At 41.5% G+C, this 13,989-nt stretch overlaps 1 protein-coding gene across 1 annotated transcript; it reads right to left on the bottom strand.

The window, feature by feature from the left end:
- Positions 1-5,179: 5,179 nt before the first annotated feature.
- On the bottom strand, positions 5,180-7,799 carry LOC111142829 (transmembrane and coiled-coil domains 2). Its single transcript, XM_022496153.1, has 2 exons — positions 7,554-7,799; positions 5,180-5,491 (listed from the first exon to the last, which is right to left on the bottom strand). Exons 1-2 carry the CDS (start codon positions 7,797-7,799, stop codon positions 5,180-5,182), a joined length of 558 nt encoding a protein of 185 aa, XP_022351861.1.
- Between the last annotated feature and the right edge of the window lie 6,190 nt (positions 7,800-13,989).

Below are 13,989 nucleotides of genomic sequence, written 5' to 3'. Positions count from 1 at the left end.
GCTAAGAGCACAGATTTAGAATGAGGCTGGTTGAGTGCCTTTTTTTTTTTTTTTTAGAAACTATTTTATTTTTTTAAATTTTTAAAAAATTTTTTATTTTTTATAAACATATATTTTTATCCCCAGGGGTACAGGTCTGTGAATTGCCAAGTTTACACACTTCACAGTACTCACCATAGCACATACCCTCCCCAATGTCCTAACCCTACCCCCCTCTCCCGACCCCCTCCCCCCAGCAACCCTCAGTTTGTTTTGTGAGATTAAGAGTCACTTATGGTTTGTCTCCCTCCCAATCCCATCTTGTTTCATTTATTCTTCTCCTACCCCCTTAACCCCCCATGTTGCATCTCCACTTCCTCATATCAGGGAGATCATATGATAGTTGTCTTTTTCCAGTTGCACCAAGTATCAGCAAGCTACTTATCCTCTCTGTGCATCAGTTTCTCATCAGTAAAATGAGAATAATAGTATTTACCACCGGGGCACCTGGATGGCTCAGAGGATTAAGCCTCTGCCTCCGCCTCAGGTCAGGATCTCAGGGTCCTGGGATCGAGGCCCACATTGGGCTCCCTGCTCAGCGGGGAGCCTGCTTCCCCCCCTCTCTCTGCCTGCCTCTCTGCCTACTTATGACCTCTCTCTCTCTGTCAAATAAATAAATATAATCTTTAAAAAAAATAGTACCACCTCCTATTGTGAGGAAAAAATGAGAAAAATCGTATAAAACTTTTGGCAATGTGTCTGGCTCTATAAAGACTAGCTACTAGCTCCCTGTAATGGGAGAAACACATCACAGTGTTATCTGTCACCATGTGTCTGAAGAGAGAAGGGAACAGGATGCTGGTAAGAGGTTTCTAAAAGTGAAGACTGGAATTCTCTTGTTCACTCAGTGAATGATGAATATCTGCTAAGTACCAGGCATTGTTCTGGGTTCCTGGGATATAGCAGTGAACTAGACAGTGAACTTTGTCTTCTGAAGTTTACATTCTTAGTGGGCTGGGGTAGATGGAGGGGAAGATGGACAATATGCAAATACGTAAGAGTAAAAGTGGAGGAGGTGATAGGTGCTGGGCAGAAAAGGCAGGGAAAGGGGAATACAGCATGTTGGCATGAGGGGCACCTTGTTTATATAAAATAGTCAAGGAAGGGGTGCCTGAGTGGCTCAGTCCGTTGGCCATCCAATTCTTGACTTCAGCTCGGGGTGGTGGTATCAAGTCCCGTGTTGGGCTCCAGGCTCAGTGAGGAATCTGCTTGGTATTCTCTCTTTCCTTCTGGTCCTCCCCCTGCTCTCGCTCTCTTGCGCAAATAAATAAATAAATAAATAAATAAAATCTTTTTTAAAAAAAGAGTTTAAAATAGTCAAGGAAGGGTGCCTGGGTGGCTCAGTGGGTTAAAGCCTCTGCCTTCTGCTCAGGTCATGATCCCAGGGTCCTGGGATCGAGCCCTACATCAGGCTCTCTGCTTAGCGGGAAGCTTGCTTCCTCCTCTCTCTTTCTCTCTGCCTGTCTCTCTGCCTGCTTGTGATCTCTGTCAAATAAATAAATAAAATATTTTAAAAAATAGTCAAGGAAGACCTCTCAGATTGACATTGGAGCATAAACCCAAAGAAAGAGAAGAAGCCACATGGGTGTGTGGGCAAAGTGTGCCACAGAGAATAGCAAATAAAGGCCCTAAGGCTAGACAAGGTTAGCATATTTGAGGAGTAAGAGGGTGTGGAAAAAGGAGAGTAAGAAGGAGGGGGAGGGCAGATCATGTCAACATGCACAATCCTTCAGTTAAAAGCTTGACTTTTACTCAGAGTGAAATAAGAAGCCATTAGAAGGTTTTGAGCAGAGAAGTAACATCTCTTTGCCCACTGAGTGGAGAATAAATTGAATGGGGACAGAGATGGAAGCAGGGAGTCCAATTAAGGGGCCATTTTGAGAATCCGGTTGAGAAATGAGGGGGGCTTAGCCGAAGGTGGTATCAGTGGAAGGAGAAGTAAAGTAGGGAGAGTGATCATTTGTTCCCCTGTGCAGAAAGATAGTGTTTGGGGGCGCCTGGGTGGCTCAGTGGGTTAAAGCCTCTGCCTTCAGCTCGGGTCATGATTCCAGGATCGTGGGATCGAGCCTCACATCAGGCTCTCTGCTCAGCAGGGAGCCTGCTTCCCGCTCTCTCTGCCTGCCTCTCTGCCTACTTGTGATCTCTGTCAAATAAATAAAATCTTTATAATAATAATTAAAAAAAAAGAAAGATAGTGTTTGTAAATAGAGGGACTGATGTGTGTGAAGATCGAAATGGGAGCCTCAAAACAGGTTATTGGCAGGGCTTTGCCAAAGGAGACAGACTGAATTTGGAGGATAAAGATTCTCCTCTCTAGAGTGGTAGACAATGGTGTAGGATAGTTCATCTACCCCATCTAACCTGAAGGATAAAGTAGCTCTCGAGCCCTTTCTCCATTTTGCCCTAATTCTCTGCTTACCACGCGTCTGAGTTTCCTTAACTGATGCCCTGTACCTAAGTGCTTTGGTCTTAAGAATGACCCACCCCCACGCTGGGAATGAATACTCGGTGTCAATTTCTTGTGATTGTGGTGTGAATTACACACCCTTTCTGGGGAGCTGAGAACCAGAAACAAGGTGGCTCCCTCAGTTTCTACCACACAGTGCCTCCTCAGAGAAGCAGCCAGCCTGTTCTATCTACATCTAGCTCATTCTGTTCTGTCTCCCACACAGAATACCGTATCTATGTTACTCCCCTGTCTAAAAACCTACAGTGATCCATTTCCAACAATATGGTATGATCTTTAAGTGCCTTCATTATCTGACATTAGTCTATCGTCTAGGCCCTTCTTCTGACACTTCCCTTTGAAATACCCCAGAGACGTAACTAAGGCAAGATGACTGGAACTATAAGGGAAGACACTGAAATGTAGACAGTGCAAAAAGTGAAATGTTGACTTCGACTTGTTCAAATTTCTTTTAATTTTTTTCAAAGTAATCTCTACACCCAACGTGGGGCTCAAACTCATGACCCTGAGATCAAGAATCACATGTGCCACCGACTAAGCCAGCCAGGCGCCATGAGAAACTGACTTTAAAAGATTGCGTGGCACTCCTTCAGCGGCAGAGTTCACAAACTTCTCACCTACACTCCAGATAACGCACATTGTTTGTAACTTCCATCTGTTCTGTTCACCACATCATGAATTAGAGCTGATGGGAGGATAAGATCAGTGTCTTACCCTGAAGCCAAAATTCTTTGTTGTAGTTCAGGAAATAGCCAGGGCTTCAGCCACCCTGAAATTCTCCTGTTCTCCAGCCAAGCCACCCTCTTTTTTATATGTCTCCAAGGTAATTCCTGAAGCACGAATGCCTTCCATTTCATTGTCTGCCCATGTAATCCTTTGCGGGACTACTTTGTGTCACTTCCTGGGCGAAGCCTTTCCTGGCCCTACCCTGTACTCACTGACCTTTGTTTACACTGAGTACACTATAGTACACAGAGGTTGCCTTTTGATACTAGTACACTGGACAAAAATTATGATCAAAATTACCCTCATAATCCCTTAGGAAGATGCCACCAGGGAGATTGTTATATTGTCTCCTGTTGGATTGCATAGTCACTTTTTCTTCAGCATGGCAATAAATCACTGCTTCTTTCTTTGCACAAATGAAATATTTCATTTGGCTGTCAGATAGTTACAAAGTATTTCAATGACTGTATAATCACATTTACTGTGGCAAAAATGCACACAGTATAAGGCTTGTGGACTCTGAGACGCACCCACTGAGGGCATGGTCTATGGCCATCCTCCCCGCCCCCTGCCCTGCCCCATCAGAGTACACATTCATCAAGTGAAATGACAGGTAGGTACCTCCCTGCCTCCCCAAGCTGGGATTCACAAAGGAGAATTCAGCTAAATTCAAGATGATGTGATCCCACTGTATTATATATAACTCCTTGTTCTGAAAATACCTGCCCAACCAGCCAAACTGGGTGTTCCTGAAGCACAAAGGCCAGATTCCCAAGGACTATCATAATGCTTAGCCCAGGGTAAGTATCAATAAGTTGGATAAAAGTAAAGTGGCCCTTAGGTCCACCCCATCCTTGTCTATCTCTGGGTAATTAATGCAGACAGACTCATAGGCCACATATTTCCCCTTAGGCTGAAGGCCAGCACAAAACTGGCCTACCTCTACAGGACAGTACACAGCATCGCCCTTCAACAGCACTATTTTGCTGTTTTTATTATATCTAATCCAACCTCTTCAACATGGAGCTCAAGGCCATATTCTCTGCCCGCTTTCCCTTTTTTTCCCATGGATTCCAGTTTGGCTCTCCTTTTCCATATGGCTGTTTATGGCCTCCAGCCTACCGAGTGGCATCATTATCTCTGAGACTTTTTTTAAAAAAGATTTTATTTATTTGACAGACAGAGATCACAAGTAGGCAGAGAGGCAGGCAGAGAAAGAGGGGGAAGCAGACTCCCTGATGAGCAGAGCTCCCGATGCGGGTCTCAATCCCAGAACCTTGAGATCATGACCTGAGCCGAAGGCCAGAGGCTTAACCCCCTGAGCAACCCAGGCGCCCCTGAGACTTTTTTTTTTAATGATAACAAATGTTCTTTATTTTTTTAAAAGATTTTATTTATTTGACAAAGAGAGATCACAAGTAGGCAGAGAGGCAGGCAGAGAGTGCAGGGGAGGAGGCTCCCTGCTGAGCAGAGAGCCTGATGCAGGACTCGATCCTAGGTCCCTGAGATCATGACCCAAGCTGAAGGCAGAAGGTTAACCCACTGAGCCACCCAGGCGCCCCTCTCTGAGACATTTTTAAGATTGTATTTATTTGAGGGACAGAGTGAGCGAGAGAGAGAGAACACAAGATGGAGGAGGGCCAGAGGGAGAAGCAGACTCCCCGCTGAGCAGGGAGCCGGATGTGGGACTCGATCCCTGGACCCTGGGATCATGACCTGATCCCAAGGGAGAAGCTTAACCAACTGAGCCACCCAGGCATCCCTGAGACATTTTTGACAAGTAGTACACCCTACATTACCCCACCACACACATAAGTAGAAGCTGAACCCTATCAAAGAGAGAGCCAGTCCTTGCAGGGTAATTTCAATATAGTTCTCTATCTTTATTGACACACCACCACACATATGAGGGAAAAACAGTGCTTTTCTGGGAAAGATTGGAGTCCATCACATTTCAGATGTAGAAGTAAACCCCGAAGTGGGCAAGGGGCTCTGGCAGTCAGAGCAGCTGCAGTAAGGCTCCGAGGAGCAATCCCTCTTCGTGGCAGGTTTGTGGGAAATGATCATTCCCTCCAGGTCCTTCACTTTGTTTTCCACTGCCTGAAGTTTTTTCAAAATTCTCTCTTGCAGGCCCAAGGACAGGAAGAGATTATTGTCTTGAACTGGAAGATTCCCTTCTGGGCTGACCAGCAAAGTCTGAAAAAAATCTGAGCCCTTCTTGTAAAGTTTGTAGAGGGTGATTACAAACAACAGTATTTTCTAAAACAAAACAACAGAAGTTGAGCGTTACTTGTTTATTCGTAGGAATGCTTCAGATTCAAAACAAAACAAAAACCTAATAGTAACGATAATCCCTCATTCCTATGCCAAGCGTCTGTTTCACAAAACATCTTCACATCTATTTTGTCTTTTGATCTTTCTCACAAAACAGAGTGATAGGCAGGTCAAGGGTTGTTATTTGCATTTAATTAATAAAGATGATAATAATAGATACCATTTACTAAAAATTTGCCACAAGCAGGGCCCTGTGCTAGGAGGTTGTCTTGCCCACGAGTGACCTATTTACGTAGAAACAGCCCAGAACTGGTAGCCATTTAAACATCTTCCAGTTTGGACATTGTCCAAGGTCATATACTTGGAATGACAGAGCCAGGACTGAAATCCAGGAATTCTGACTTCCATGTTAAGTTCCCTCAGGACACAGTGGTCGGAAAAACTAGATTTGCTGGTCGTGGGGGAAACTTTTTTTTTTTTTTTTTTTTTTTTTTTTAAAGGACCTAGGACAGATTCCTGTCAGGAGACAAATTAAAAACCAATCATCTTTTTTCCTTATTATGGTAACTGGTACTGCTTATTGAGTATTCATCATATGCTGAGCTTCTATACACAGTATCTCCTTTAACCCTCATGACCACCCTAAGGGAGGCACTATTGACAAACCCATCTTACAGATGAGGAAAGTGGGGTTTTTGGAGGCTGGTTGCTCTCCATTCACACAGCAAGTAATAGGACCAAGGTTTGAGACCCAGCAGTCCAACTCCAGAGCTTGTGCTCTTAACCACTTATTATACTACCTCTCTCTTGGCTGAGGTGTCTGGAGGGCTGCAAATTCATCTAACTGAATTGAACATCAACCAAACAAGAGCAGAACCCAGAATTATAGATAATAGTGTGGGGTGTTTTTTTTTTTTTTACCTTATAGTCTTCTATTAGCTAATTGAAATGTGTATATACCCACATATCCTTGTTGGGTATTTAGGTTAGTTGGGTTATAGTAAATAAGATTTTGGAGAAGATTTGAATTTGGAATCCTAAAAATTAGGTTCAAATCTCAGATTTGCCAGTTTTTACCATCTGTCGACTTGGTTCAGTGATAACTAAGCTCCCTCGCCCACAAGACAGACATGATACTCCCTACCTTGCCTACCATGCAGGGTTTTGAAAGGTTAAGAGAATGCATGTGACCGTGATTCCTCAACAGTAGTGATATATGAAAAAAGTGAATGCTACAAAATGATCCAGTAATAACTTCTCTCAGCATTTACTAAATAAACCTTAAGAAAGTCCTTTTAAAATTCTGCCCCCTTAAGATTTCCACTGAAACTCAATGGACCTCAGTTTACTTGTCATATGAAAATAACCTCTATCCAACTCACAGAATTGTTGGAATTCTAAAAGCATTTTGACTATATTGCAAATATAGCTATTTTGCTGGTGATTAAGCTATTACTATTATTGGTGATTAGAAGTATGGAAAATCCTAAATGTTTCTTACAATCCCAGCCAATTATACTTCTAGTCCTCAAAAGAACTCCAGTATATATATTGAGCCTGCTATTGTTAAAACAAGGAAATAATGAAAATATTGTGATGCCTAAATGAATATACATGCCCTGGCATCAGTTACAGAACAATGTCACAGTAAGAATAGAAAGGCCAAACCCAAGATCCCAATTATATTTGCAATGCCTATTCTTTTAAAAGGCACCCCTCATGGTCTCTGGCACATAGTAGGAAATCAAAGATGAATATGTGATCAAATAAACTTGGGGTTAGGCTGTCTTCTCAGTTTGTGAATTTTTTTGACCTATTTTATTCTAAAACAAGCCAAAGACCACTGTGAGAAAGAGCATTCTATGCTCAAAACCTAATGGGCAAAAGTTTTTAAGGTTAACCTGGTTTCAACCAATTTCAGAGACTAGGGTTCACCTTTTCTCATCCGCATGGTCTTAAAATTGGGTAGCAGCAATACAGACAGGAGAGAGCTAACCAAATTTCAGTTTAGAACTATTTAAATTCCTCTGTAACAAAAGAGTATGACCTGAATTGACTGAACACTTCGTTTCCATAAGGCATATACTCCTATTGCCAACAAAAGCAAAAAGAAAATCCCCAGGATAACTTGCACAGTTGGAGCAAGATTATCTAGTAGACCCAAATTTGTTTGCTGAGGTGGACTAGTGTCTCCCAGAAGACTTGCTTGCAGCCAATTCCATATTGAGCTCAAAGAAAGATAATCTACGATGTTGTTCCAGACAGCTGAAGATGATGGAGATGTCGTCGACATTTTAATAAGAGAGCAGCTCCAGGAACTACATGTGCAGAGGCTTCAGGAACCTAGATATGAGTTAGTGAGAGCAACCTGGGAGCCCAGGTGTTCTAGAGCCATTGTGAACTGTGCATTATGATGTCACTGTTCTAAAGGTCAGCTTGCTTCCCACTCACCCGGTGAACTTTCTCACTCAAAACCAACCAGACACTGGCTTGGATTTTCAGTTCTGTCATATTGCTTTCCTTGATTTTTGACAAGTTCTAGCTATAGCACAGCACTGTCCAATAGAACTTTCTGCAATGATGGAAATATTCTGTATCTGCTCTGTCCAGTATGGTAGCCACTAGTAACTTGGAATGTAAATAGTGTGGCCAAGCAATTGAATTTTACATTTTATTTAATTTTAATTACATTCAAGTAGCCAGTGTGGCTAGTGGTTACCTTCTTGAAGAATGTAGTTATAGAACATTTCTGATGATGCACGGAAGGGACAGCATTATTTTCACATGGCAAATGAGAAAACAGGTTAAGTGGAGATTTGAGGAGAGAGCTTAAAGAAAGCTTTCCTAAAGAGTTAATAGTTTACTCAGTAAATATGGAGGGAGGTTATTCCTGGATTATTTTGCAGTATCCCTTTTTTTACATGTCACTATTGCTTAGAAATTGTGATCTTTGGGGATACTATTTAAATATATTTGAGCCTCATTTTGCTTATCTGTTTACAGATGGGGATTCCACATCCTTTGCAAAGCTTGTATTAGAAACAGATGGTATAATTTTCTAAACACTTTGGAAACTATAGTGTGCTATACAATAACTTATATGGCATGTTATCAAATCAATTATTTACTGACTAGTACCTATCTACATTCAGCAAGGAGGTATGAAAACATAGTATGTATGGTCCGCACCCAAAACACTTATGAGAAAAGAGTTCATACACATTTATATTCTAAATTGAGATCAACTGTGAAGACAGCAAGAATCCAAATGAGGATTTGCACCAATAGGAGGGGGAGAGGCAAAAAGGAAGAGGAGAAAGGGTCAGTTATGACAATTTTTAGAAAAATACTGTCTGATGCTATTCCGATTTGTTCATTCTGGTCGAAATAACAGTAATAGGGGGGCTTGGTTAGGAGGATTAGTTGTTCTGTTCTTGCAGGAAGGGGTGGTTTGGCAAATTGCTTGGGGTGTTAGAGATACATCCAGAAAACAGAGTCTAATGTGCTGTTGGAAATGTAGTAATTATGACAGCTTGAAATAACGTACTGATTTACAAGTGACTGCTACTGATGCTGAACCCGTAGACTGCTGGTGAATGTCAACAGTCAGAATCCTCTCTAGGAAGGCGTAACAGTGACTCAGATAAGACTTTGGATTTGGCTATTACAGGTTAAACATAGGTCAGGAACCATTAAAAAATGGTAACCAGAAACTTTGGAGAAAGATAGGGCTGTGACAATTAAATCATTACTTGAGACTCTCAATACTAGAGAAGAGCTCCCTATTACATGGCACCTCGTACTTTTAAAGCACTTAACACAATTACAGTTATTTGTGCAATTTTTGGCTTAACATCTGTCTTCCCTGACTGTTGTAAACCTAAGGAACACAGGGACCATGTCCCTTTTACTGACTACTGTAACTCTATGGCTTGGCACAGAGCAGACATTAAATATTCGGTGAATACAAAGTCCCTTGGAAGAATTCTAAATATCGTTATGGCCTAATCTGTTCATTCATCAAGTGCCTATTACTGTATTTGTATACTTGTTCAGATAGAATCTTTATCGAGTAGCTGTTAAGAGGAGAGGACTTTGGGAGTGCAATGGATCTGGGTTAAAAATTTTGGCTCTCCTATTCACTAATCTTGTTACCTTAAGCAAATTATACATAACCTGAGTCCTAATATCTTCACTTGTGAATTGGGAGTAATTCCTACCGTGTAGGCCTGTAATGAGAATTTGGTAATTTGTATAAAAGAACAAGCTACCAATACAGGTAAGTTGCAACTATTATCTGTAGTGACATCCATGACCAAATACAAGGTATTATAAATCTCGGTAGTGTAAAGTGCCTTAAAAGAAGCTAGTCCGAAAAGCCCATTTATAGTTTGACTGCCTTCTTATATACCTGAAAACCTCCAGTGAAGAATTACCACATGCAAGGCATCTCAGCCCACCTTTAGTCAGAGCCACCCATCCATCTATCCAGCCATCCAGCCAGCAGTCACTTACTTCCACCCAATAGTCTTCCACATCAGACTGTCTCAGGACTTGTTGGCATACACTGCAGCTTAATGACTCGTGCAATGCCTACTTTCGTACCTTCAGAAGGTTCTTCATTGCCTTTCAAACAGAATTCAAAATGTAGAAGCTGGTTACATGACACTAAACCACCTGGTTGCTGTTGACCTACCCAGCCTCCTCTCCTTTCTCTTTCCCATCTTTACTCTCAACACTAGCTATAGCAGACTTCTCAGTGTCATGGAAACACCACAAAGCATTAGCGCATAATAGGATTACCTTGGTGGCTAATTCCTACTGGTTCTTCAGGTTTCAGTTCAAACATCACTTCCTCAAGAAGTTTTTCCTGGCCTTTTTTGAGGTCCCATCGAAGCCACAGCACTTTTGATTGTCTATCTTCTTTAGATAGAAGATGACTATCTATCTTCTTTAGGAGACTCTAACCTCCACAATGCAGGAAACCTACTGTGTCAATGTTCAACACCCAGGAGCTAGCAGATGTCACAGGCTTAAGTGAATATTTGGATATATCTTTGCTGCACTTCCAGTCTTCTCTATTTTCCAGTCTAAACATGTCAAATACAGGTTGACAGGTTTTTAAATCTCCTATCCTGGTTACCTTTCTCAAAGTGGTTCAGACCTCCAAATGCAGTCTGTCCCAGAATCTATTCCTGCAAGTGTAGATGAAGCAAGTCAGATTACAGTGTGGGCACTCTTTCCAGACTCACCTCTGCCTAACAGAAGGCTTTGCCCCTCAGTCAGCAGGATAAAGCAATGAGGTATCACAGTCTGTTGTAGGGGTGGGAGGTGGGGAGAAGGGACTGAGCAACTTTTCTGACTTTTACAAGTTTCTCTCAGAAATGAAAGTTTTCCTCTTTCCTCAAATGAGGAAATGTCAATAATAGATGTGTGATTGGAACTGGATTTGCATGACCTGGCTTTTAATTACACTTCAAACTTTATCTCCCATTATTCACTTCCGTAAACAATATGCTCAGTTTAATTAAAGAACTGTGGGTTTTTTTGTACTTTAAATGCCACTTGCAACTTTCCAATGTTCTTCCTTCACATGAAGTTCCCCTGATATCCTTCCAGTCGAAAGAAATTGGGAGACAAGTCTCCATCCATACCCAGCTATTATCAGCTAGACAAAACACTTCACCCTTAAGTTTTTATCTGTCAAATGAGGGTAAAAGTACCAATACAGAAGTTATGAAAATTCAGTAAGAAAATCTATGGCTCAGTCAGTTAGGCATCTGCCTTCAGCTCAGGTCATGATCCCGGGGTCCTGGGACTGAGTCTACATCAGGCTCCCTGTTGAGCTGGGCTCTCCTTCTCCCTCTCTCTCTCTGCCCCTCCCCCCACCACCATTTGTGCTTTCTCACTCTCTTAACAACAACAAAAAAAGTGTAATTATAATTATCGTTATTATCCTGAATTCTCACAGTACTTTCCACTTTGTTCTAGTCATTGCTTTACAAATTTTTCCATGCCTATGAATCATCTATAGAGATTTTACTAAAATCCAGATTTGGGGCCAAAAGGTCTGGAGTGGGGTCTGGCCTGACCGTCAACATTTCTAACAAGCTCCAAGGTGATGCCCATGCTGCTGGTCCACTATCACACCAGGACTAACAATGTTTAAGCCACCCCAGCCCTCACATGAAAGCTTCACATGAAGATGCTTTGACAAATTTACTTTGGTATTTTTATCACCCAAAGCATCTGAAACAGTCTCTAAATATGGGTGCACTTAAATATTTGGTTAATGACTAATTCCATCCTCCAGTGTTGGCAATGCAGGTCAGAAGTAGGCAACCTGGGACAAAGAAGAGAGGATAGATTTGGGATGGAACCTCTAGAATACTAATCAAAAACTTTCTTCTCTATCATTCCCCACCCTCTCTTTCACATGTGTTCATGAACATGGGGAAACACTGAAACAGGGAATTCTGGGTAAAAAGACAGAATAAAAGTGTTGGGCACTCCCAACTTATACCTATCATTTAGGGGGCATTCTTGAATTTTTAAAATTCAAGCCTTTTTAAGGCTCTGAGGGGCACTTGGGTGACACAGTCAATTAAGCCTCCAACTCTCGATTTCAGCTCACGTCGTTATCTCAGGGTCATGGGCCCTGCATGGGCTCTGGGCTCAGTGTGGAGTTTGGTTTTTCCGTTCCCTCTGTTCCTCCCCCATTCTCTAATAAATAAATTAAAATCTTTAAATAAAAAAGGCTTTAAAAATGAAGCCAATGCTTCCAGATTTGTACCAGCGTGGGGACAAATCCCAAAGATACATCAAGTAAAAATGAGTACTAAAAGCTACAAGAATTAACTCTGACCTTCTGTATTATCATAGAACTGCACATGCTACATTTGACATAAAACAGTTTTTAATAAAAATCAAATAAAGCAAGATGCTCCAGCGGGAACAGAAAGTAATCTTATGATGAACCACTTTGGCTTGCACTTGAAGCAAACTTTCAAAAGAGTTCTGAAAAATAGGGTTTGGTTCCACCACAAACAGACTCACTTGGTCCTTTTAGGGGATAGAAATTAGGGGCAGCTGAGTGGATGTAGTTCAGTCTTAAGCAAATTAGCAACTTTCTCTTGTTCTGGGCTCAAAATCTCTAGTATAAGGAATTTTAAGAATGAAGCCACCAGATGTTTCTCATACTCAGATCACAGAGTGACTTTTTCAAGAGGTTATCCTCTATCTCCTCACAGATGAGTAAACAAGCCAACAGAAATTAGCTAAAGGTCCCAAGGAGTCAGTAGTAACCTTAGCCTCTAAGATGTTCCACGGTTTCTGCCACTTTTCCTTGCAAAAGATTCTTATTTGAGAGCCCTCTGTTACCTTCTGGAATCTGAACCAAGAAACTACAGGGCAGGGGTGTGCTTTAGACTTAGAGTAAGAGGTGGCAGAATTAAATTCCTTAAGAGTCAACAAAACAAAAGAACAAGGTTTAAGAGTCAGAGAAAAGATCTTAAAATCCTAACCACGGACATGGAAAGGGATGTTAGGAGTGTCTGAATCACTTCACTGCTAGCTAATGAAAGTGACTGAGAATCTCACAAGAACAGAGAATAAAGCTGCCGTTATTTGTAAGAACACACTGCTTTCATTGTCATCAGACATACATGGCTCACAATCCACTGAGGCTCAACACATCCAAAGACCAAGCTCATCTTGGCTTTCCATCCTCTTCCCCAAATTCATTTCCACCTTCCGAATTTCCTCCTCAATTGGATGCATCACTACCAAATCGTTGTCTTCCTCAAAATATTTTTTTCACCTTCCAAGGCCTAGCAACCCTTTCTTTAAATTTCTCAGTTTCGTCTCCTCTTTCTTGTTCTGCAGCTGTCAGTATAAAAAGCCTCATCACATTCGCCTCTCATACTTCAACAGTCTTCGTATCGGTTTCCATTCTCAGCCCCTCAAATCATGCTCATGATCTACAAATTATTAATTTAACATTATTAAAGTTAATATTATGTTATTTTGTTCAAATCCTTCAAAGGCTCTCAGCTGCCTGTGGACTCAAGTCCAAACACCTTAGCATTCATGGTGGGCTAGCTCTGTAATAACCTCATCACCTCAGTGCTCCCCTTTCACTGCAGCCTACCAAATTCTTTGTAGTTCCCTGGAAACATGATTGCATCCATCTATGTCCATCATGTTATGCTTTCTACCCAGACAACTTTTCTTCTACCTGAACAACTCCTGGACATCCTCTTTTGGGAGTTACCTTGACCCTCAGAGCTAATTCCTCAATTTCAGAATTTTCTTTGCACAAAAAATTTTAAGACAATAGTCATTCAGTAAGAAGCTTGATCTAAGTGGTTTGGTTAATAAAAACAAAAAACTAGTGGGGCAAAATACTAGTGCACGTTCCAGAAAATACAAGTGCAGTTTATGTATGGCATGAAAACTCATTATGAGTAAACAAGAAATGGGTG

Source organism: Enhydra lutris, unplaced genomic scaffold (genome assembly GCF_002288905.1).
Source record: "Enhydra lutris kenyoni isolate GAN:26980312 unplaced genomic scaffold, ASM228890v2 scaffoldscaffold9, whole genome shotgun sequence".
Taxonomy (NCBI): Eukaryota; Metazoa; Chordata; class Mammalia; order Carnivora; family Mustelidae; genus Enhydra; species Enhydra lutris.
The sequence above is the reverse complement of the archived record's forward strand: the minus strand, read 5'-3'. Positions and strand labels throughout refer to the sequence as shown.